Consider the following 23,916-nt stretch of genomic DNA (forward strand, 5'->3'; position numbering starts at 1 on the left):
TAACCGAGATGAACAGGCCGCGGAAAGATAAGAGGAGATGAATGAAGCTACGAAGAGGAAAGGAGGAGAACTGTTTTGGAGAGTTTTTGACAGTTCAACAACTGGAAACTAACCTATTTCGAACTTTGAGTGAATTGAGTGCTGCTTTTTCATCGAATTTGTGCTTGTGAGCTTATAGGTGTTTCGCAATCTGTTTTATTTTGTGATGTTCGTCAGTGAAAAGATGTGCTGCATCGTGCGTTTTCTACTCTGCTTTCGTTCTATCCCAGTAACTCATTGAAATCCTGTAGGTACCGTTGTTCGAAGACTGAATTTATGGTCTGATAATTCCGAAGTTCATCCCATTGCAGTCGGTAAAGAAAGTTCAACTTACAGCTTTAATGAAACGACGTAGCTGACTAGAATTCCTCTTTTAACAACCCACCAGGCTGTCTTCAAAATGGGTAAGTGCTATGCTAGTTGTTTTGCTTTTTCCTTTCAAGTTCAGCAATTCCTGCTCTGAATGTGGTTCCTTATTAATTGACCCCCGAAATCCTGTTTCATCAGGCTAATTTTTGGAGCAGTTGCTAATTAGCAGGTCGTTGGTGAATCATTGTTGTCCTGGCACACCCTCAAGCAATTGTGACTAATTGTTGAGACCTTAACGAAGCTCGGCCTATTTGCAAGTCCTCCCATCAAAAGCATACTACATCTCAACCCAAATCCTACTCCCACTATCATTATTTCCTGTCTGTTTGATGACCCGTTTTTCAGCTGACATTGTTGTCCCCAGTTCCTTTTCACATGGATTTCGTTCTTTTGGGTGTTGCGGATCTCTTTCATTCTGATTCAGCAGTTAAATCCACGCACCAGTCTCCTTAAAGTGAAGACTTAGTATTTAATTCATATTGACAGTAGTTTTATTTTGTAGTTGGTTTAATGCCACCTGAGGAATATTAATTTGAACGACAAAGTACAAATACAGGTACGTTTCAAAATTTTAACCCAGCAAAATCGATGCAGAGCTTGGTAAATTTTGGCCTCTTTTGATCAGTTTTACATATGATAAATTTCAGGTTGAGATCAAGTCATCATGGCTTGTTCAATTTGAGAATTTTCTTTCTCCAAGATTTTGTTCAGTTTTCATGGGTGAACGCTTAACAACGTCCTGAGTTCTGTGAAAGGAATGTATGTACCCGCAAAATATTCATCCTGCAGCAAGTATCATAAGTCTTAGCTGACTGAATATGAGCATGTTTAAGAAAAAACAATATTTTAACACAAGACGCAGACATTCTTAAAATCAGTATGTGCTTTTGAAAAGTTGCCCACTAATCTTTTTTAAAATTTCATTTTCATGGCTGTCTCTCATTGCAGGTAGTAGCTGTGAAAGCTGTATGACCAGGATGCCTTATGCAACGTTAATTGCGACAATTATGTGCCTCACCGGGGTTGGTGTGTTCTGTGGGACAATTTACCGTGGAGCCACTTTAAGTTATCAGATGTTGGAGCAAGTTTTCTACATACAGTCATCTTGGTAAGATTTCACGTCTCCATTTTCTCAATTTCCAGTCAGTATTATCCCAGTGAAAGAGTCACATGATTGAGGAATAAAATAACATGATCTGAGTCAGGTAAACAGCGGTTACAACAACATATTGGTGACCAGGTACTTAAACTGGTTCATAACTTTATTGTCCTCTTGTCAAATTCTATTTTTATGTTTGAAAAGTAGATACAAAATACAATTTTTTGAAAAATTCAATGATTTTTCCTCACCGTTTAAAAACAATCTAGGTATAAGTATTTTTAACCAAAAAGTTATCTTTTTTTTTCCTTTTGAAGATATTGAAAAGGAGCCAATATTTTAAAACACCACAATCAAACTACATGATTTCTGGTTTCAGCTATTGATATGAAAATGTCAATCTAGTTTTGTCCCGACATTTTTTTACAGAAAATTTCAATGATTATTATTGACCTCTCAGAATTAGTCCTCTGGCTTTTCCTTAAAATGGTGGGAAAATTATACCTACTTCCCAAATCAATTTTCATTAGTATTTTAGGTGGCGGTAGCTACCCAGGCCCAATCCTAAAAAACTCCCCCTAAAAAATGACGAGACCAAATGAAAAAAAAAACAAGCAGTGAACTCCAACACAATGTGTTGATAAGGCGCGTCATTAACTCGCACATATCAACCCCTTTAGTTTTCATTTACAGAGATTTCAAAAAAGGCAAGCAGCACAACAAGAGAATTCACGATCCAACACTGCAAGGTCAACGACGCACCTTGACGAGACCTTGTATTGTGAATCTAGAAAGCTATTCGAACAAATTTAAGTTTTTTGATCCGCCTCAAGCAAAATCTTATCAGATTCTTGAAGAAAAGTGCTACGGAAAAATTTAAGCGAAGAAAGGAAAAATTCTGTCGAATTCCTAGAAGATAAAGTCGATTTAAAGGTATTTTGGGGCTAAAATACCCAAATCACCGGTATTATAAATCCCGTTATATTATTGAAAAGAAATTGACTCGATATAAATGCAATTGTATTAAATATGTCTTGATTTTGTTATTTTAAACGTCTTTTCATGCAAGGAAGCTCAACCATGTCCATGCTTTATTCATTCATGAATTGAAAGTAAGCAATCCACATCCCGAAAATCTACCGATTTGCCGTAAAAAATTGCAGAAACTTGATATACCAGGTCGATGTACCCACTCTTTGAATTTACCAATCGATTTAGTGAGTGCACGTATGTGAAAGTCAAAATGCTATAGTCATTTTGGGTGCATTCATTTTTCATGAAACAATTGTAAGTAATTTCAATCCCGAAAAACCATACATTTTCCGTATAAAATCGAAAAAATCAAAATATGTCGACTCCCTGACGTGAAAATTAAATTCTACGTGTGAAAATACTTATGTATCGATATGCTGAACAGAATGCCCGCCTCTCCTCGTAATTTACAAACCGTTCCTATACTCATCTTAAAATTGTTCTCAGAGCTTTGTGTTATTATCAGCTTCCATTTAAACCCCGGTTTGATGGCCGAATCGGCTGCCCAAAAAGCAAGCCATTTTTGAAGGGCTCTATGAGAAATTCGTGATATTATCAGCTCTCAGGAAATCACCTCATGGGTAAAATTGCTGATATAAATCGAGTGCTTAAAATAATCGTATTCAAGAAACTAAGGCATTAAACTATGGAGTCAATTTCGTTTTAATAATATAACGGGATTTACTTGTCTTCAGGTCAAAACTCATACAAGGAAGCCCCTTGCAAGAGGCTAATTTTTTGTAATTTCACTCAATTTTTTCTCCTTTTTATAATTGAATTGCTTGTCACATTCTGAGGTCAATCATATTAAATTGTAATTTATACATTCCCCCCCCCCCCTTCATTTTATTTTTTGTTTGGAGAAGTTTTGTTGATTTCTTCGGATTTCGAATACTGTAACTTCTCTTCTATTTGGCCGATTTTTATGAATGAGACCTCTTTTAATTCGTGTTTTAACGGAGAGTAAGGAAAAAATTGCTAAAAACTCGCGAAACAATTTTTTTTGAAAATTGGACGAATCCTAGCGTGACGGTGAAATGGTTAATGAAGCGTAAGTAATTGGGCGAGGGGCTGAGGATCCCGGCCTAGCTTGGCGACCGTCATTAGCTATTGTTCGTCGAGACGCCGACGCAGTGATCAGGAGCGTGGGGAAGAGAGGGGTAAGTGGATTCCTGTATGAGCCACGTTTAGCTAATGGTCTAATGAGTCTCGAGGCTCATCACAGATTGCACTGTATTTCTTAGTTTTAATAAGAAATAAAATATAATTCTGTAAAATTAGTAAATAAATACCAAGACAATTATTCAGGATGTCAAAGACTGACTGAAAACTTTTTATTAACCTCATATGATAAAAATATTATTATCAGCTGACACTGACATTGTTGTCAGATGAACAGCACTATCAGAGCACGGGTACCAACTTTTGAAAAGTATAACCGAGGTTACAGATCTGTCAAAGCAACGTTTTGAACAAAACGGAGGAGTTAAATTCTCATTTCGAGAGTGCCGACCTGCTCAGCCATCCTCGAATCAATTCGCTTGATTCTGCTTATATATGCATATTTTAAATCAGCGCGTCGCATTCTTAGGCTTTTTTTGAAAAAACCAAGTAACGTAGACTCTTGGTATTCACTGCACATAAACTAATGAGCCCCAGAATGAGAAACAACTTTAAATCATAATTATTGATGGATAAATAAACTTTTCACACGCTTTGGAAAATCTCAGAAGTTCGCGGTAGTCACTTTTCGGTAAGGAACTAAGGGACTCGGTTATTGTATCGAGCAGGGTTCGAAACGATCGCAAAGGCGGTATACTACGTATACGCGCCAAAATAAAAACTGACGGGTGGCTGCTGCCTAACTAGTTATACACGAAACACCTCGGTCGGGCTTTTCTGCATCTCATAAGTCACTGAACGGTCTTTATAAGTGAGTACCTTTGATAGATAAAGCAACATAATGGTTGATAAAGCAATGATAGAACTAAAGAAAAAAAGGATCTCAAAGCCAAAAAACTCAGAATTGAAATTTTTGTCACACTGCATTAATGCAAGTTTTATGAAATTTGTGGCTCAAGAAATTACTCAGTTTTCAATTTTATTTTTCAGGATTGAACCTCTCAAACTCACATTAATGGGCATCAGCGGTTTCATGGGTGCAGTCGGACTGATGATCCTTTTCGTTGGATGCCTTGCTACCGGTGCTACGAGGCAAAAGGTGTACCGTGCCTGGGGAGCTCGTGTTGGTGGTCGAATATCATGCGCAGTTGTAAGTATTGCATCAGTGACACCCACTTTTTTTAATCCGTTTTCTGAAAGTATGGTTTTAACCAAGCTCTCAGGAATTTTTCCGGATTTTTCAAACCGTAAAATGTGGCAAAGAAACCTTGTTTTGAAAATGCCTAAAGTGGGATTCCTTTGAAACAACATTTTGAGTGGGTGTTGATGATGTAGCTGCAAAGGGGAAAGGGTTCTTCCTGATTGGCTGAACTCATATTCAGGCATTGCTTTGCTATGTTCACTAGACGGTTGGCTGTGACTGGTCTGATTTCGATTAGCTTTTTCTCCCCCTAGAAATGATTTTTTATTTTTCCGCAACATGTTATGAAAGAGAAGCTGTATTATGTCCCTGCAAAAAACAAAATAATTTATAAAAATAAATTCAAATTTTAGCTTTTCATTTTCATTTGGTAAATGATGAAATTTCTGTGCAGTGTAACAAAATAGGTCTTCTTTAAGATCATTCAAAAGTTAAAACTAGAAAATTGTCTTGCCTATCTATGTAAAGAAAAAATTAAAGAGACCTTCCGTACAATGATTTTTTATGAAGAAACTTCCTTGAAATTGTGAATACAAAGCAATCATAATTGAGGCATTAGCTGGTATAACCATCCATAGATGAAAACATAGTTTCGAGAAAATTGCATTTGAAGGTTTGATTCTGAGATTCATTGCTGGGTTTTCGCGGTAGGAAAACTACAGAAACATTTTTTCGTAATTGATAGTATCCCTTAAACCACCCACCATGCAGTTTTTGGAAATATTTGAGTTTTCACTGTAAAATTGACGGTTTAAAAAGGTCTTGTAGGTGGTTATTCCATAGAACACCTGATCCCAAGGTAAAATGGCTGAAAGGTTTATTACGAAACTTGAATATTGCTTTGTGACTCGTTACATAATGTAATGGAAATAAAAACCAAAGAAAAACTTTCAATTTTGGCCGTATACAATGATGACAACTAAAACAGCTTGCAATCAAAGACAAAACTAAGAAAAATTGGAACTTAAAAATCAGTCCTCCAAAAGCTTTGAATTATCAGTTTAGAAAACTATCGTCAAGTGCACCTGGTGCAGTCACAGTCCTTAGACACTGACGCAGCGCGTAATCACGTTGATAAATGGAAGACCCACCGATACGCATGTAGGTTATTATTCCATAGACCCGCCAACCAGTCCGACTTCACTTTACTAAAGTTGACTTCTTGAGCCGAGTAATCAAAGGATTGACTTGCTATCACTACCAGTGATACCCAAGGATACAATAGTTCAAACGAATTGATATCCGGAAAAACCACCTATACGCGTATCAATTATTGTAATACGTAGAGATTAATTCTTCCTATCAATAATGAATTTATTAATGCTTAGGCAAAAAAAATTTACTCATGGGAGTTTCAAGCAGAAATTTCGGCTTTAATTGACATATGCATGATTGAAGCACCTCTACTTTTCCCTATTTTTCATTCATTATTGCACATTGATTTTTCATTTCAGTTTATGAGCATATCGTACATACTGCAAATCGTCTGGTTGCTAATATTCATTTTTCTGGTAATTATTACTCTGGTCTTCACTGTATTTGTGAAGATGTGTTCAAGTCATCGAGTTCAGAATCATGAGTGCTTGAGCTTCCGACAGTTCGGTAAGTACAAGATCTAAATTTTGTATTTAATACTATTTCTACCTTTATGAACTAACTTATGTAACTGCCGCTCTCTCTTTAAAAAAAACTGAAGGAAAGACTGTCAGCAATGCTCTGGATTTACTTTTTTTATAATTACTTGATGATCTTCCAAAATCATTCTATCACTTTTGATCAATCAAAGGGTCAGATCTCATGAACAAAATACTCTGTTTGACAAATTGACCGCTGATATCTGTTATGAAGAACGGAAAGAAAGACTGTCTATAATGTTTTGGATTCACCATTCAGAACACTCGTCAACTTCCAAAAATTCAACAAAATTTTCTGATTGACAAATGAGAAGCTCAGCTTGACAATCGGAAGTTCAGTTTGACACTTGGTACAGCTTCATTGCCATGAAACACCGAGTGTTTGGCTCTTACGATCAAATTTTTTATCTCAGTGTAGACATATTTTGATGTCAAGAACACCGCTCTAAGCTACATTTAAAGGGAGAAATCTGATGTAAAGAAAATAATTTTCAAATTAGAGAAATATACCTAGAATCATTTTAAGCCCTGCTTAATCTCTCTCCTCTTTTAATTTTTTTTTTTTTTTTTGCTGTGACTACTCTGTAGAATGAAAAAAATATCATCTAGGTATTTTTTTAATTTTTAACAGAATACCTTGCTCTTCGGACTGTAAACAAATTAAAAGTTGCATTCTCCAACCCTTGAGGAGTGCTTGCTAATTGAAAAAAGTTTGTTTTTTTCTTATGTTTCTCTATCTTTAAAAATTGGCAACCTATAACTGACTTTCTCATATTTTCCCCCAGATTTCTTCTTCCCTGATGGACAACGACCAGAGCACATGGAAGTGTGTGATCATAAAACGAAGGAATTCTGCAAGGATTATGTAGAGAAAGCTGAAATTATGTTTGTCTTATCTTTAATTGCGTGCTTCTTCATAATTTTAAGTTTGGTAAGTATGAAATTAAGTAACCACCTTACACACAATAACTATCAATGTTAATAAAGACAGTGCCAGTCCGGTCTTTGAACAGTAAAAAAAGCTGTCATTTATAAACTACTGTAAGGGCTTTTCAAGATGAATCTGTTTATATTTTTATTCATGCCCTAAATTGGCACAGAAATTAAGTGCACTGCCATCCTTTGGAATACTAAAACCCAGGGGTGCTGAAATATCCTGATCCTTAGATTATCATAACATGGCTGCTTGTGAATAATAAATGGGAAGGCTGTGAATCTTGAAAAGGTCAGCTTGCAAGTGCGCAAATATTTTGTGTTTCTTCAAAAATTGTGATGAAATTTGCATGTTGTTCATTCAATAACAGCAATTTGCAAATGAAGGACCAAAAAAGGTCATAGTTTTGAAAATTTTGGGGAAAAAGGGGTTTCTAAAATGGGGAGACCAGTTTGAAAAATTTGAAGGCTAAGAACTTTCTGCACTTCTGCTTAACTATCTTCGAAGAGAAGATTCCTGAGTTGGACTCAAAGTTCTCTCTTTAATAATTTTTCTCTGTACTTTAAAGTAGCTTTTCTTGCAGATAGTCACATTTTTTCTTTGGTGAACAATTGTTATAATTTCCCTTGGAAATGAATTTTATATTTCTATCTCAGCTTCGTCTTTCTATCTCCCTCCTTGTTCATTTTGTTTTTGTTGCCAAAGACTGCCTCTTGAAATTTTTTCCGTCTCATGGTTACCCAATTTTGTATTTACAGATCCACTACTTAATGTGCCTTTCCGCCAATTACGCCCACATCAGAGATCACGAAAAATTCCAAGACCTGCAAGAACTCAAGTACCTGCAAGGCTCGGATCCCTCAATTCACTCGCGGGGTCGATACTAGGATACGGCACAAGAAATCTTCAGGGAACTGACCTTGCCGCCGACGATGTTTCCATTTCATTAGGAGTTGTCGCGCAACATCGAAAATTTTAGTCACATTCCTTCACAACCCTCCGTCATGTTTAGGAGGATTTAGGCTGAGAAACTTTTTTGTTTTAATGTAACTAATCAGTTTACATTCTACTCATGAAACTAACCCTTGGTGTGTAAAAATGGTGTGATTCCGCCCCAACATTTGAGTGCACTACATTGTTTGTGAATAGATCATTGCAGCATATAAACGTCACAGAAATTAATACAGGGCAGGTCCGAAGTTGTAATCAAATTTTTTCATATTCCTCCTTTTGATGGCTTTTTTTACTGGAAGATTTCAGTAGATGTTATTTTATAGTTTCCATTGCACCTTTCCAAAATGGTGAGATGGATTTCACAGCTTTAAAAAATGTGTGCTGATGTTCCTTTGTTTAAATTCAATTTTTTTGCGAAAAAGAAGATGTTGGAAAAAGTGCCACCCTTTTTGCACCTTGAGGTATCAATAACATTGGAGAATCTATAAGTATTCTTCCATGGCTTTGACAAATGTAAAATTCAGATCCAACTGGTATGAATTGAGAATTTTTTCTTCACATATTGATCTCAATTGTCATTTTTTACAGGATCTAGCTCCTGTCTCTTATTTGTCCTGGGCACATGGAATTTTTATCTCTTGTTAAGACTTTTCAGATTTTTATTTATTAGAATAGATATTGTGTCTTAAATTTTTAGTAGCTGACTCCGTCCAAGTTGTGTTCAGACCACACTGACTACTTAAAAATTCCGTCCTCACTTTTAAGCCTTTAATTGAATCGCTGAGTTCACCGATGATCCGATTTCGAATATTTGAATTAATGTAGAAAAGTGGTTTCTAGGGTCAGGTGTAACTTTTATTTGATTTTTAACCTCTCATGAATTTAACATTGGTGAATTTCAGTCAGTTCGAAAACAACTCATCTCTGGAGCTTTCATCTGTCATATTTTTAAAACAAAAAAAGCAGGAACATTGGCCTTTGAGTCTTTCAAAACGCCTGTAACATACACCATAAATATTTTCGAATTATTGAAAGTTATCAGTTCTAATCAGTTTTTTCTTTGAATTCCATTTTTTTACGTACAGAGGGAGGTGGTTTTTTAACTGAATGATTCAATTGTTTATCTCTTAAGAAATGGAGAATTTGACAGAAAAACATTGAGTGTGCAATTGTAGAGCAAAGAATGGAAGCAATTGGATCCTGTCCTTGCTATAATTGTGAATTACCGCCATTAGATCTGATCAATTGTTTTTAAATATTATTTAATTATTGTCGATCTCAAACAAAAATCAACGGCAGACATCCAAGATAGAATATTGTTGATCGTTGTCTGTTGGTTGACAATCGCATCCAATGTTCCCTTTCAAAAACGTAGATTAAATAAAAAAAGTTGATGCTTTAGTAGCCAACAAGATAAAAACTCCGTTGTTAGAGAGGATTCCCATTTCAGTACTGCAAAAGAGGTTGGTATCATACATCACATTTAAGCGCTAAAATTTGCTTTGAATGTACGCTCGATGTTTTTCAATTTTCTTCAGAAAAGTCCTAGATTGTCCAAATAGTGTTCATTTTATTACTTCTCAATCGACAAGGAAAATCTACGGCGACTTCAGTATTTTACGCTAAGTTAAACATTAACTTTTATTAATGCTAATTCTACTTTACACAAAGTTTTCATATGAGAGCTCTCAGCATGCTTTATTTTCGCCGGAAGAAGTATTTTTCTCAAACTTTGCTTAGCTCTCAGTTCAAGTTTAAAGTGTAGACATTTTTTGGTGATAATGCAACACTAACTTTCGAAAGCCTTTTTTGTTTGTAATTTTTTTGCAAGGAAATAGCACAAACTGCCTTTTTTATCTTTTAAAAGTACGAAAGCCTCAAGGGTACTCTTTTTTGTGACTGCAATGCTTTACGCTCAATCCCCTCAGGGACCGAATTTTGCCGGGAATACTTAGCACTCAAATATTCTTATGATGAGTAACGATAACTGTCTAAGGGCCTCTGTCAGCAGCGCAGTTTCAGCCCATGAACAAAAGTTAGATTTCAGTGCAAAAGTGCCAACATAATTCGGTCCCCGAACAAATTTAATACTCAGATCCATGAAGATTTCTTGTGGTGCCGCCTTTTATTTTTCAGCTATTACATTTACTGACTCTTTTTTTCACTTTCTAGGTTAATATTAAGTCAGCGCACCAAAAATATTATGTTTTTATTTTTTATAGTCGCAATCAGAATATTTATTCGTTCCTGTAAATTTAATACTTGCTTTTGAATATTTGCTTCTATTTTTGACTGCTCTCCTGAACCGAAACTTGTTCAAAATGTAAAGTACGAGCTCTGTTTTTTATTTTCACAAAACTACAAGCAGCAAATTAAAAATATGCCACTGGCCTCAGGAAGAGGGACTTTCCTTTGTGGAAGCGCATTTTTCATGAGGAATTTTTTTCCTAGCTGAATCAAATAGTTGGAATGTAAGTTTCAAATGGAAAACACTTCAATATCTCTGAGTGGAAGCTCTAAAAAATTCAATTAATTTTTGCGCCTCAAGAGAGCATTTATTTCAAATTTGACTTGACAATCCTAAGTTCCAAACATGGCAAAATGCATCTTTTAATGGGTTTTGCCCAGAGCTACGTCTTTTGAACAGCTTCAACCTCATTTAGTTCAAGAGTATTTCTGTATTTTGGGGCTTAAGTGTTGTAACAGTCGTGAAAAACGTCCCATAGTAGTGCTAGTTGTATTCAATTTTGAAATTTCCATACTAATGTCCTTTTTCCTGTGGATAGTAGCACTTAGTTTCACAACTGGTGCCACTAATTAATCGCTTCTCAATGGAGCTAAAAAGATATCGTAGCTCTTAGAAGGATGGCTGGAAAAATACATTCGTATATTGGACTTTTCAAACATAAGTTAGAAATTAAAAACTATTCTGTATTTCTTCTTAGTGTCTCATACTTTTGTATATATCGCTTCTACATGAAAAATATTGCATTACGATTGTATTGCAATCAAAATACGTTCTTTTTATATTGTATTATTTTAGATTTTTCATTGTCTGTTGTCCGCTCTTTTGTTATGGTAGTACTATGAGGTACCCTTTCCAGTGTTCTAACTTCACCTAAAAATTTTTAAAACCACTTAGCAAGGAAGCTTAACTTTTAGGTTCCATCTACAGTATATAAGGAGGAAAATCATCATGCATTAATCTTTGGCAATAAAGATTTTTGATGATAAATACATATCGACGGTGTAAGTCGGCAATCACATAACTCGGTTTACGACGTCGCAGACTTCCTGTCATACTTTATTTTTTAAACAGAAAACTACTCAACGGCAATTCTTTAAAACTGCCGTGATTTTTCTTCAAACTTCGAGGAATGATGTCAATTTGATTTCTTTTAAAAAAATAACATAGAGGCGGAGATTTTCAGACGCCGCAAACGAGTTATGAACTTACACCGTCGATATATGCTTTAGTTGGTGCAGCACCTCCCACGTTTAAGCCAAAGACATTGAATAGAGTAGACCGTGCACTCCCTATCTCCGCCGTGTCAGCTGAGCGAGGCAACTTCGGCGGGACTCCGTAATGGGCGGGCGGGGTGGGAGCTCGCGACTGAGCCCCACGCAGCATGAGCCGGCGTTGCGCGTACTTGGAAAAATTAGTTGCGCGCTCGGATTTTCGCGAATTACTCGTTTCCAATTCATTTTTCGGCAAAATTTATAAGGACCACATGTTAAAAGCATGAAATTTACTATTATTCTGAACAATTTTCGTCTCTCTACAGTCATTACTGACTGGAAAAAAACGCTTCATAATTGAAAATATGAGGAAAGTGACCTGCGTATCAGACGGATGTTCTTATAATGCGTGCAGCTTGCGTAAAGATGACGGCGAGGATAAGAAGTAATTTTGTAAAAGGTACAAAAATGATTTAAAATGAGGTCAATCATATAAATCAAGGGTAAACACGAGGAATAGCGTTATGTATTGTACATAAAAAGGCATATAAAAGTTACGAGAGAGTTACTTAAAGCTATTGTCCATCTTGATCTAAGAGAAAGATTTGATGAAAAGCTGAAAAAGAGGGGCAACGATTTCGGCAGTTTCAAAATACCGAGATTTAAGATTATTCCAACTGAAAAGGATAATGTTCAAGCATTATTATCAAACTAATTTGCGAGTCGCAACTTAATGTTATTTAATCTACTCAAAAATTTCAAAATCAATACTTCAGTCACTTGTTTATGACTGGCGATCGTGGATACTGTTTATTTTCAAAAAGTGTGGGTAAGTAATTGATCTTAGTTCCTTTGCATTTTTAGGTGGCTCTGTGATTAAGTCGCTGCGCTCGAGAAGGGCACGCACTTCTTTTAAACGATGATCCAGAATCTATGTCGCTCACATTTGTTTAGTAGAGTAGTTTCTAATGGTAAATTTCAAGGATTTTTTCACAGAAAATTGCAGAATCATGAAAAATAACTCAGTAGAAATTTCAACGAAATCCATGAATTTCCTTCACTGATGAAATATTAGTAGAGATTTTGAACCACCGCAACCTAGAAGTGCCATTCTTGCACCCAGTGCCTCAATTTTTCTGCACATTGCAGTGCAGTGGATTCTATGAGATGAGTTTTTACCATGTCCTTACTTTCCTCTATAAAATTAAAAAAACGCAGCACTTATGCTATGTTTTCAGCAAAATGCTAAGGGCATTTACTTAATATTACATTTATCACAAATAAATATCACAAACTGAAACAACACTATTTTGAAATTGAAGACACTAAGTTGACTACAATTTTCAATGAAGAACTGCTATTTCTGGCTCATTTTAGGAAGAACAAAATGTGCCATTAGTTCATGATCCGTTGTTATGTCGTGTATTAGTTTCCTGTGTAGATAGGTAATAAAACAAATGAACCCAAAATAGTAGTTCCTTAAGGCTAAATGTAGTCAAAGTTTAAAAATTATCATCGGAACATAATCATTCTTGTCTCTTGCCCGGTTCATCAAGAATTTGCTCAAGTAAGCATACCATAAATTGAAAGTTGTGTGGTGTTTAATCATGAAAACTAAAACACATCTTCACACAGAAACATTTGATTATAATTAAAGAACAGATCAGCCGAAAATATTCGCAATAATCAATTAATAATTAAAGATTTCGGAGCCGAACCGTACCAGCCTCGTATAAGCGCACTGTTCGTTTACCGCGAGCTGGGGACGGCTGGGGCTCACTCACCTCACCGGTGCCGCTTCGGTGTCCCGCACTCATCGGTCGGTGCGGCATGCGAATAAAAGAGAAGTGGCCACCGCTCCATTTCACAGCGCACGGTCTACTCTATTCAATGTCTTTGGTTTAAGCACAATTAACACATGGTGAAGTGAGAACACTACCATACATACGTACAATCAGTCTGTGTTCTTTTTTTCTTATCTTTTTTTTTACATTCGGCAAACTGTGCACTGATTATTCCCAACTCATACGTTTTTTTCACTAAGTTTGCAAGTTACGCAATAAGATGGTAGTCAAAGTTGTATGGATGCGTCAACAAGGCACCTTTTTTCTTTAGTATTAGACATAATATAAGGTTGCTGAGTCAACAAGTTGTTATTAGACGGTAACGAAGGCTTTATTTTTGTAAAACTTGAAAATTTGACTTTATCCTTGAGGTGTATTTAAACGAAAAATTAGCGATCATCACCAGAAACGGAATGTTTGAATTTTTATTGTTGTGAGGGGTTGTAAAGAATATGGCACAATTTTTATTTTTTATACATTGACCTATTGTAATGGTAATAAAAAATCCAGTTAAAAAATTTTATCTGTTCTCATTTGTAAGAAAGAAGGGACTCTCAATGTTTTTATTTTTGGTCGTATCAAAAGACAACAACATTCGACAACACATTGTGGGGTGAATCTCCTGCTATGGGAAGTGTGAAAGGTATGAGTTGAAGCATTACAACTTGTATTTTTTCTTTTAAAATTCAATAAAACCAATTTTTTTTAGGATGATTAAGTGCTAAAATTGGAAGGATTACACGTTTTTCAAAATAAAAGCATTTTAATGGGTGGAAAGTGAACAAACCTCTGCCAATATATACACACAATCATTGAGTCAACTTCGGTAAAAAAATAGAAAACAACATACATAAAAATTTGAATCATTAAAACAGTCTTTCTTACAATTGAGAGATCAACAATAACACTTGCTCTTCGACAATGAACACACCGGCAGACAGGAGATCACATTAGTGTTTCTGCAGAGAAAATTTTTGAGAAATCAATCGAGGCTTTCAATTTCTCAAGCACTATGTTAGGGTCATGCTGAAAAAGAGAAAGAGAAATAGTATGTACTCAAAACAATCCGTTTAAAAAGAAAAATTTAAAACATAATGTAAAAATGAGCAAGGAAGAAAATCCATATCTTATAAGAAATTCCCTGACTGTTTCTTTATAGTTATATGGCCCTGGCAACATTCTAGGAAATTAATAGAAATTTTTTTTTCGCATTATGAAAACTTCTAGCCAATGATGGTAGGGATTATAAGTATTAATTCCTAGTCTTTCAGAGCAAAATCGTGACACTGCCATTCAGAGAAATACCAATCACAGTAGAAAGATACACATTGAAATGTGCATGTACAAATGGACGAGGTCTAACAGAAATGTACAAAGTCCCATCAAGTTCGGGACTAGAAAAAGAGGTTTAAGGGGCTTGGAGGACAAGGCACATAAGTGCAGTTTTTGAAAATATTGAGTTATTAATGATTTCAACTAAAACTGGTCTTAAAATATATTCTGTTAAAATTCACTTCTAAAATCCAATTTTTAAGCATTAAATAGTGAGTTCGAAGTTCCTTTTTGCCAAAAGGCTCCATGTATTTTTGAACCTTTAAACTTGTACTTTTTGAAATGGCAAAAAGTGCACCTTGTCCTCGAAGCCCCTCGTTCAAAGTTTTATTTCTCCATTAGACTCAATTTTTAAGACGAAGTCTAATGACTGGTTATAAATTGAAAATATTTTTTCTGGCCTCTGAAATTTTGACCAGTGACAATGCACGACAAGATGAATTTTAACCTGCTCTAAACTCTCTTTTTTTTTCCAAAATACGACTTGATGCATTTCAATTCAATGCGGTCCTGTTCCTCTTAAACAGCAAAAACAAACAGGGTGAAAAAAGCTCAAGAATGCGAAAGTGCAACTTTTATTTTCATAACTGCACTTCCCAACATTCCAATCCCCTCAGACTTTGATATTTTTCTCATAATTTTCGTCCAGTTCTTCAATTTTTTTTTAAAAAAACCATAATCGCTTTTTGAAATGTCTTAACATCGCTTGCTGTGCCTCATATTAGTGGCGCTCCACAGATCGCTAGATCAGGCAATGTCTCATCCCTAAAACGTAACCTGTTATCTGATCACTGCATCCATCAAAACAGCATTCTCAGAAAAGTAATTTAGAACCTTGAAGAATCCTACCTGAAATATATGAATTCCTCTCATGGTGACTACAACCAATTCTCGAACGCCATCTTGCGACAGGTCTAGATGAGCCATGCAAAGAACAGAACTGGACACACCTCTGGTTCCTATGAGCTCCCACCTGGAGTTGATATACTTGTATGCGATGAGTTCCTACAGAAAGTACCGTAAACAAGCACATAGAGGAGAAAAATTACCTAAGTTATCAATTTAAAATAAGATGTACAATAGATTTCCATGCAGAAACTAAAGTATGACAGGAAGTCTGCAACGCTGTAAACTGAGAAACGCATTCCTGCAGTTTCACAATTGATATGTATACTGAATTTAATTACATTGAGGGAACTGAGAGGGGAGCCAGAGCACTGAATTCGGAAACTTTTGACAAAGCAGATTGCACTTGATGAGGGGCTTTAAATATTACCCCATTGATTTTACCAGTTGGGTTGACTTTAGGTTATTGACTTTCGTGCCCTCGAGCCCTAGAGCAGGCGCGGCTGCCGAAAAAATCAGCAAATGCCATTACTTGCCCTATGCAGATAAAAGCCTTTACAAATTAGCCAGAAATAGTTGTCCATAATTGCAAAATGTACACAATTTAATCTATGATGCTGCAGGACCTGGATCTAGGATCTGCTTCATTTCATCCAAGAGACAAACTGTTCCATTAATTACGAGAAAATCTTCGTAATGGAGAGAAAGTGAGGGGAGTAACTTCTAACGACATATAATGATCCCTATACAGGGTGTACCAAAAGTCCGTCCCACCCCTGCTAACTTTTGAACGAATTGAGCTAGGGTAATGAAACTTTGGGAATGTTCCTATCTCAAAGGGGACCATCTTTTGGGGGAGTCAAAATTTTGGTCCACCCTCAGGGGGGGCGCGGGGGGCCCCCAACTTTTTTTTTTCAAATAGCAACCCCTATCTTGTGATACCTCATTCAAAAGAGCATAAAAAACTAAGAATTTTGGCGCAAACCGCAGATCAATATCTTAATTTTTGACCGAGTTATGATAGGTCAAAGGTCAAATTTGACCTATTTTCAAAAAATCATAACTCCGGTTCAAATTATCGTAAAGAAAAAAATAAAACGGGGAAATTTAGCAAATTGTGTCCGCTTTTAAGTAAAAATTGCAGAAATCACTTCGTTTCAATTTTAAGGGGGGGCTCGGACCCCCAAATACGTCAATTCAAAGGTCATTCAATTTTTTCGCGAAATAAGCCAATTTTCCCTAGATTTGCCTCCACATCATCTCAGTAAGGTCAAAATCAGTTCAACATTACGTTGGCAAGTCCCCAAATTTCGAGAAAAGTTAAAAAAACGAAATTTAAACGGTCAAATTTAATTACCTTAAATTTCGTTTTTTTTTTAATTTTTCCCGAAATTTGGGGACTTGCCAACGTAATGTTGAACTGATTTTGACCTTACTGAGATGATGTGGAGGCAAATCTAGGGAAAATTGGCTTATTTCGCGAAAAAATTGAATGACCTTTGAATTGACGTATTTGGGGGTCCGAGCCCCCCCTTAAAATTGAAACGAAGTGATTTCTGCAATTTTTACTTAAAAGCGGACACAATTTGCTAAATTTCCCCGTTTTATTTTTTTCTTTACGATAATTTGAACCGGAGTTATGATTTTTTGAAAATAGGTCAAATTTGACCTTTGACCTATCATAACTCGGTCAAAAATTAAGATATTGATCTGCGGTTTGCGCCAAAATTCTTAGTTTTTTATGCTCTTTTGAATGAGGTATCACAAGATAGGGGTTGCTATTTGAAAAAAAAAGTTGGGGGCCCCCGCGCCCCCCCCTGAGGGGGGACCAAAATTTTGACTCCCCCAAAAGATGGTCCCCTTTGAGATAGGAACATTCCCAAAGTTTCATTACCCTAGCTCAATTCGTTCAAAAGTTAGCAGGGGTGGGACGGACTTTTGGTACACCCTGTATGATGAAAGCTGGGTCATTCCATGCTGAATCAGACCAAAAGTTAGCACTTTTTGACCTGAGCCTATCAGAAATGGATGAAATTTAGCTCACTCTTACTGTTCACGGAGCTGACGATGAGTTGAAAGATGTAATTTAAAACAATTTAGATGCCTCGTTTAACTTTTCTTTAGCTTTAAAGTTCTGGCAAATTGATGGATACTGGCACCTTTAGGAGTCCACAACTTTAGAATGGTTGACCCGAAAAATGTAGCTCTACATTTCCCAATGTAAAATTGATCTCTAAATTTTTTAACTACAAACAAAACATACAGCAAAATATTTACGTTACCTGAGAATAAGCGCCCAGAATAATCTCTTGCTCCCCATCTAAATCAATATCTGCACAAACTGAGCTCAAAATAGCATCATAGGAGTCTTTGTACGGTAGAAAATGGCGTTCACTTGTTCCTGAGGTAGTGACGTTCCTGAAAGCAGAAACCTCATTGTTCTTTGATTGGAAAAAAAGAGCGCAGGGATGCTGAACAAGCGACAGAATAATTTAAACAGGGTAGATCTCCTCTGTGCGGGAGATTTAGGGGTAATATTAAATGTGTCACCCTTTTTTTCCATTCATTTTTTAAAGTATAGAGTAAACTAAGCTCCTAGAAATTTTTTCAGATTTTTTTAACCATAATGGAACAGAAACCCTGTTTTGAAATTGCCAAAGATGAGACACGTTTGAAATTATGTTTTTGTCGGGCTCTGATAGCGTAGCCAGGCAGGGGCAAAGGTGTTTGCTGATTGACTAGTCTCCACTTCAGGAATCACCTTTGTACTTAGCTCAACTGTACGTTTGTGATTGGTCGAATTGATCAGCTTATTCTCCTCTCTGGAAAACACGTGTAAGATGTCAGAAAAATTCACTATCCATCCCTGCTTTGCTCCAGATTGGCACTTGGAAATTTCGATTTCAAAGCTCTCTGTGCTTGGGACATTGCGAGGAACATAAATCAAAACTAAGCCAGCGCCAAATTTTTTGGTTTTTTGTGTGTGGTCTTTTAATGTGTACATTTTTCTTAAGACTTCAGCAAAGAATTTTCAAAGGTTTCCTGAAATTTAAGAGTATTTTCATGTTTCTCCAAAGAATGTGAAATTTTCAGTAGCTTTTATAACGCTGATAAATAGACCAAACTAATAATTGATGATGCTTTGATAGTTTTTCAGGAGAAATCAAAGTTACTCTCATCAAAATTATATGGCACCACATATTAGGTAGTTAGAAATGTTTCCACATGACAATCATATCAAATAAAAATCACTCACATGAATACGACTGATTGGTTGATAGTTGATGTGACTAGCAAGTTTATATTTTCTTCTCCTTCCTCTTTACTTTTTTTTTCACCCTCGTCTTCAGTCTCGCAGTTTTCTGAAGAATCTGTAAAAACAAAAAGCAAATAAAACACCCGAATTGAACGCACACACTGTCGACAGCGCTTCAGTTTATGAAGAAGCAGAGGGTTCATATTATAAAAATAAAACAATCTGGCTTGAGTTTTTACCTTTAACAATGTTCAGGGTTCTCACGATTTCTTCATTTTCTGATTCCCTGACTCCAAAACCAAAATACCCGACTTTCCTGACCTTTGATCAAAACCTCAACTTATAAGGACAAAATCTCCACTTCTAGTTATTCAAATGAAGAAAAACCACACTCTGAAATTGTTAATGCTCTCTCAAATGGCACTAGCTGAAATTACTAAGCACCACTTGCAATATTCCTGATTTTCATTGTGAATTCTCTGGCTTTATCTGACTTTCCAGGTTTTTCAGACTGCTGGAAACCGTACAAATTTTTAGCTATATTTATGTCTCTGAAGCAACAATATAGAATGGTTTCTAGCCTCTGGACCTATCGTAAATATAATTTACTTTTTTTTTTATTTTCCGAACCTGGACCTTGGATGTGAGTAAACCTACAAAATTTCGGAACTGGTGAAAGAATTTTACCTTCTGCATCTGGTGGAAAATAATTGCTCAAATAGAACAGCTGCACTCGAGAGATAGGCCCATCACAGTCATAATTCCAGACTGACAGCAAAGTATTGCTTTCGATTTCCACTAGACTTATCTTGACTGACCAGTCTTCACACCCTATCACAGATAAACGCCTGAAAGGGCATAAAAATTCAAAAGGTTACCTGACTGTGGAGCAAGATTTTTTACTGTCACCAGGAAAAAGGATTATGGTACTAATATTTTTGATAATAGAGGAGTTTATCCAAGTGTTCACTGAAGTTCTTCCACTTTTCTACATGCTCTTACGCTACTGCGGGAAAGCATAGATACAAAAGCATTTCAATACACAATGTAATAAATGCTCTCTTTTTCTACGACAAAAGAAGGTCTTAAAAGGGCTCAAAAAAACTCTGTGCCTAGTCCTTAGACAAAATTTTGTAAATTGAAGAGCAGATATACACCTTCATTTCGATTATAGATTTTAACCAAAGGTACATTACTCCAGAATAAAGAAAACCACTTACCTTGTATTTTGGTGGATATGCCAAATATCTATCCATAAAACAATGCTAGACGGTGAAACTAATTCAGGAAAGTGCTCTGCAATATCTGTTTCATGATATGTGTGAGTACTTACATCTTCTGTGTATGCATGGATTTTACTATCGCTCCCACTTAAAAACCAAACAACCTGAGACAGGTAATGCCAAAATTAATATTGTTACTTTCTGATGAATGCACACAAGATAAAATGAAAATTTAATTTCATCGCGGTAAGAGTAAAAGGCTTCAACAAAAGCAGGTTTTGCGAGGTTCCATGATTTAAAATCACAATTTCAAAACTATTTAGCGGGATAAGTTCATGAGTAGTGTTGATGCCTTTTGATGCATGCGTATGCATCTTACAACCTGGCGATTCTACTAAAATTGCTCTTTAAGCGTCTTTTGTCAACGTTTGAACACCTACTATCATGGGAAAAGAGCATAAGTTCTGAGCCAACTCTTCCAGTGCAGGGCATGTGCTTCCTAATGATAGAAACCATGAGTAAGGGTCCAAACTATGATTTTTGATACTGTCTTGGAACTCCCCTGCTCCCGCAAGAGTGACCATGCCACGGTCTTATTATGCCTTACTAAAGGAGAACGCCGTATGAACATTCAAGAGTTGCCAAATTTTCTTCGATAAAATGTTTATTTTTTAAGAAAATTGAGAATATTTTTCCTTGAGATTTTCAGACGTTTTAGATCAAATTACGAATAAAATTATCTAAGAAATTGGAAGACAAATATTCGAAAATTTTCCTGAAAAACAATGATTTGCCAGGGGAAATTTGGCAACGCCTGAAGGCTCATACGGCGTTTTTCCTTAGCACGGCAGTATTGTAAATGGTACTTAGGACATTGGTTCATTTTTTTCAAACAGAAATATGAGAAATTGTCAAAGAAATCAAGTTCTTTCGAACTCGAATTTTTCTCCGAACTTACGAGTTATACACGTCCTTCCTCAAAGAACCTGTGCCATTATATTTTATAACATAGACAAAAGGTGTCTTGGTACTTACTTGGTTTTGAGAGAGTAGAAAAGTATGGTAGAGGAAGTAAGGCACAAAATCCAGCTCTATCATTAAACAATTGTTAGCAAGATTGTCAATATTAAATTCATTATTCTCATCTGGCTCCGGTTCAGAGTAGATATTCAGGTACTTTTCCGACTCCATATCATTATTTCCAGTCTAAAAATTAGAGGAGAGAAAAAAATAGAAAATGAGACAAGAGAAAGTGTTCGCAAAGTATTAGGTGTGTTAAGATGGATTAAGTATTCGGCATCATTCTTGGGAGTGGAGCACTAGACAAGGTACAAATTCAAGCATTCTAAGGTAAATACCCTCTTCAAAATTCTACTTGGAACCTGATTTGTGCGATGAATATCCTTTAAATTAATTCCCAACCAAGATTTTAACAGTTGTATTTTGTAGCGGATACAAAACATTTGATTTTTTGCTCTCAAAAAAAAAAGAAAGAAAGAAAAAAAAAACAGACTGGGACTCAATTTGGTTTTGTGGGCAGCAGATGCTTTTTCAAATGTCAAGCTTTTCAATATCTCTAGTCTTCTTCTTCTAACTTCTGACTAGGGCCGCGATCCTGTTTGTCTAGCCTCAAATTCTGATATCGAGGCTTTTTATTTCTCCTATGAGCAAAATGGGTCCTTTTACTGGAGGCAGGTTGCTAGCCTTACCTCTGAACCCTCCTCTTTAGCCCAGGCTTGGGACCGGCAGTACCGCTGAAGAAACGGCACAGGCGGAGTTCTAGTCATTTTTGTAAAATTTCCTTACTTATCCCTGACCTAATGAAATCTCCAGATTTCCTGACCTGTAGACACCCTAGATAGGATACAAGGTTCAATCATTGAAGGAAACAGGAGAAAATTAAAAGTAAGAATGAATAATACCTTAATAATGGTGATTCCAACGACAAAATCATCATGATCTTTTGACTTGTTAACAGCATCAATGGAAATTATTTCTGCACCACCTAAAAAAGGATGACAAAAGATTAATTTGCTTAAGAATTCAAAATTCAGGACTAACTTTGGCACTACTTGTGACATTCTTAAACCTAAGATTAGATGTCAAAGAGCCATATTTTCAGACTGTACAGCACTTATGAGACATTTTCAGACTTCAGAGCCACCTTCAGTAATTCATGATAAAACAGAGGCAGTTATACCAACTATGTCCTGCAGGCTACAATCCTTCTGGCTTTAAATAGCAGAATGATTAGCTTTGAAAAGAGATGCTATACTTCATTTTTTCAGTTCAAGTATCAAACATTTTTTATTTTCTCTTTGAATTTTCTTTGCCGCCCTCCAATATTTGCGCCCTGGGCCGCGGCCTCAACAGCCAGTGTAAAAATCCTGCCGTGTCACATGGTCAAGAAGATTGTAACTATTTTTTTAGTGTCGGCTTAAAATAGGAATAAATTTTCAAACCAATGAACGATTTAAGTTAACCAACCAATAAAATTGAACATTACAAGTTTTTGTCAAAATTTTAAAAGCTGATGGCAATGGCATGATTTTTGTAATTGTATAGAAAATCGATTTTTGGCTGCCAATATGTTACATGGTGTTTGTGAATGGATCTATTATCTGGACGCTCTACGTTGCCCCCGTAGATAGCTGATTAAAAACGAAAACTTACTCGGGATGTAGGTGAAAGAAATTTCCTTGATTACAGGCAGCAGTGCATCATCCTTGTCAACTGAGTATTCGAAGCAAAAAACTTTTTTCTTGAGCGAGGTAACAAGTAGCCTCTCCAAACCAGATACAGATGTTAATCGAGCCAGCGAGTAGATGTTGCTTTGACTAGGAAGCACGAAATAATGAGCATCTATGATGCCGTCCATTTAGATGATAAATGGCAAAAGGTTTCCAGACAAGAATTGCGAAGGATGGTATGTATGTTGTAGACATCAACAGCAGGAATCTGACACGACTAGGAAGATGCGATTAAGGCTAGTGGCAGTCAATTAACTGACTAGTAAAAGATAGAATATAACAATTTTTTCCTCAAATTGTAGAATGATAGAAATCAATAATACCTTTTCCCAGTAAATTGTTCAAGGAGCATTTTGGCGGAGTACCGTGTTCACCACAGTACCACACTGATAACGTAACATAACCTCCAAATATTTGTTTACGTCGTTGTTTACAATGGTACGCGCGCAGCCATTGGTCAATGCCACAGCCAAATGCAAAGCTGCCGGGAAATTTAAATTCTTTCCTTTACGGTACGATTGTGGTTTGGGCTTGAGCCCATAGCAGAACTGAACCCAGTTTATTTGACGTGAAACGAGCCTAAACACTGTATGTTAATGACATTCAGAAATATAATTCTACAAGCTACCATATACTCATTCACTTTTTTTTTACTTGAGCTTTTACACCTTTCTCTACGGATCAAGAAAAAAAAAAAAAAAGAAGAGTTGATCAACGCAACACTTTTTAAGATGTGCTTGTTTTCAGTAAATAGGAGGTTCTTAGTAAAAATTTGATAACCGTGATTCAGTTAGCACTTTTTGTGTAAATAGAATTTTTGAT

General features: G+C 36.1%; 2 protein-coding genes across 2 annotated transcripts; one reads left to right on the plus strand and one right to left on the minus strand.

Moving 5' to 3' along the window:
• The first annotated feature begins 97 nt into the window (after positions 1 to 97).
• M6 (neuronal membrane glycoprotein M6) lies at positions 98 to 14,234 on the plus strand. Its single transcript, XM_019061891.2, has 6 exons — positions 98 to 443; positions 1,357 to 1,516; positions 4,652 to 4,811; positions 6,317 to 6,464; positions 7,282 to 7,427; positions 8,189 to 14,234. The coding sequence occupies exons 1-6, from the start codon at positions 440 to 442 to the stop codon at positions 8,315 to 8,317; spliced, it is 747 nt and encodes a 248-aa protein (XP_018917436.1). The 5' UTR covers positions 98 to 439; the 3' UTR covers positions 8,318 to 14,234.
• Positions 14,235 to 14,430: 196 nt separating this feature from the next.
• Positions 14,431 to 23,498, minus strand: LOC109044260 (KICSTOR complex protein kaptin). The gene is made up of 9 exons (XM_019061890.2): positions 23,018 to 23,498; positions 22,267 to 22,349; positions 21,380 to 21,550; positions 20,342 to 20,508; positions 19,809 to 19,969; positions 19,122 to 19,236; positions 18,148 to 18,283; positions 15,869 to 16,024; positions 14,431 to 14,713 (listed from the first exon to the last, which is right to left on the minus strand). Exons 1-9 carry the CDS (start codon positions 23,220 to 23,222, stop codon positions 14,633 to 14,635), a joined length of 1,275 nt encoding a protein of 424 aa, XP_018917435.1. The 5' UTR covers positions 23,223 to 23,498; the 3' UTR covers positions 14,431 to 14,632.
• Positions 23,499 to 23,916: the final 418 nt, after the last annotated feature.

This window comes from Bemisia tabaci, chromosome 10 (genome assembly GCF_918797505.1).
Source record: "Bemisia tabaci chromosome 10, PGI_BMITA_v3".
NCBI classification, from domain to species: Eukaryota; Metazoa; Arthropoda; class Insecta; order Hemiptera; family Aleyrodidae; genus Bemisia; species Bemisia tabaci.

Coding starts and splice junctions, on each gene's coding strand:
- M6 (XM_019061891.2), top strand. Junction 6,465..7,281: donor CTTGAGCTTCCGACAGTTCG/GTAAGTACAAGA, acceptor ATTTTCCCCCAG/ATTTCTTCTTCCCTGATGGA. Junction 7,428..8,188: donor TCTTCATAATTTTAAGTTTG/GTAAGTATGAAA, acceptor TTGTATTTACAG/ATCCACTACTTAATGTGCCT.
- LOC109044260 (XM_019061890.2), bottom strand. CDS start 23,222: ATGGACGGCATCATAGATGCTCATTATTTCGTGCTTCCTAGTCAAAGC. Junction 19,237..19,808: donor TTTTCCACCAGATGCAGAAG/GTAAAATTCTTT, acceptor TTGTTTTTACAG/ATTCTTCAGAAAACTGCGAG. Junction 14,714..15,868: donor GAGGAATTCATATATTTCAG/GTAGGATTCTTC, acceptor TCTCTTTTTCAG/CATGACCCTAACATAGTGCT.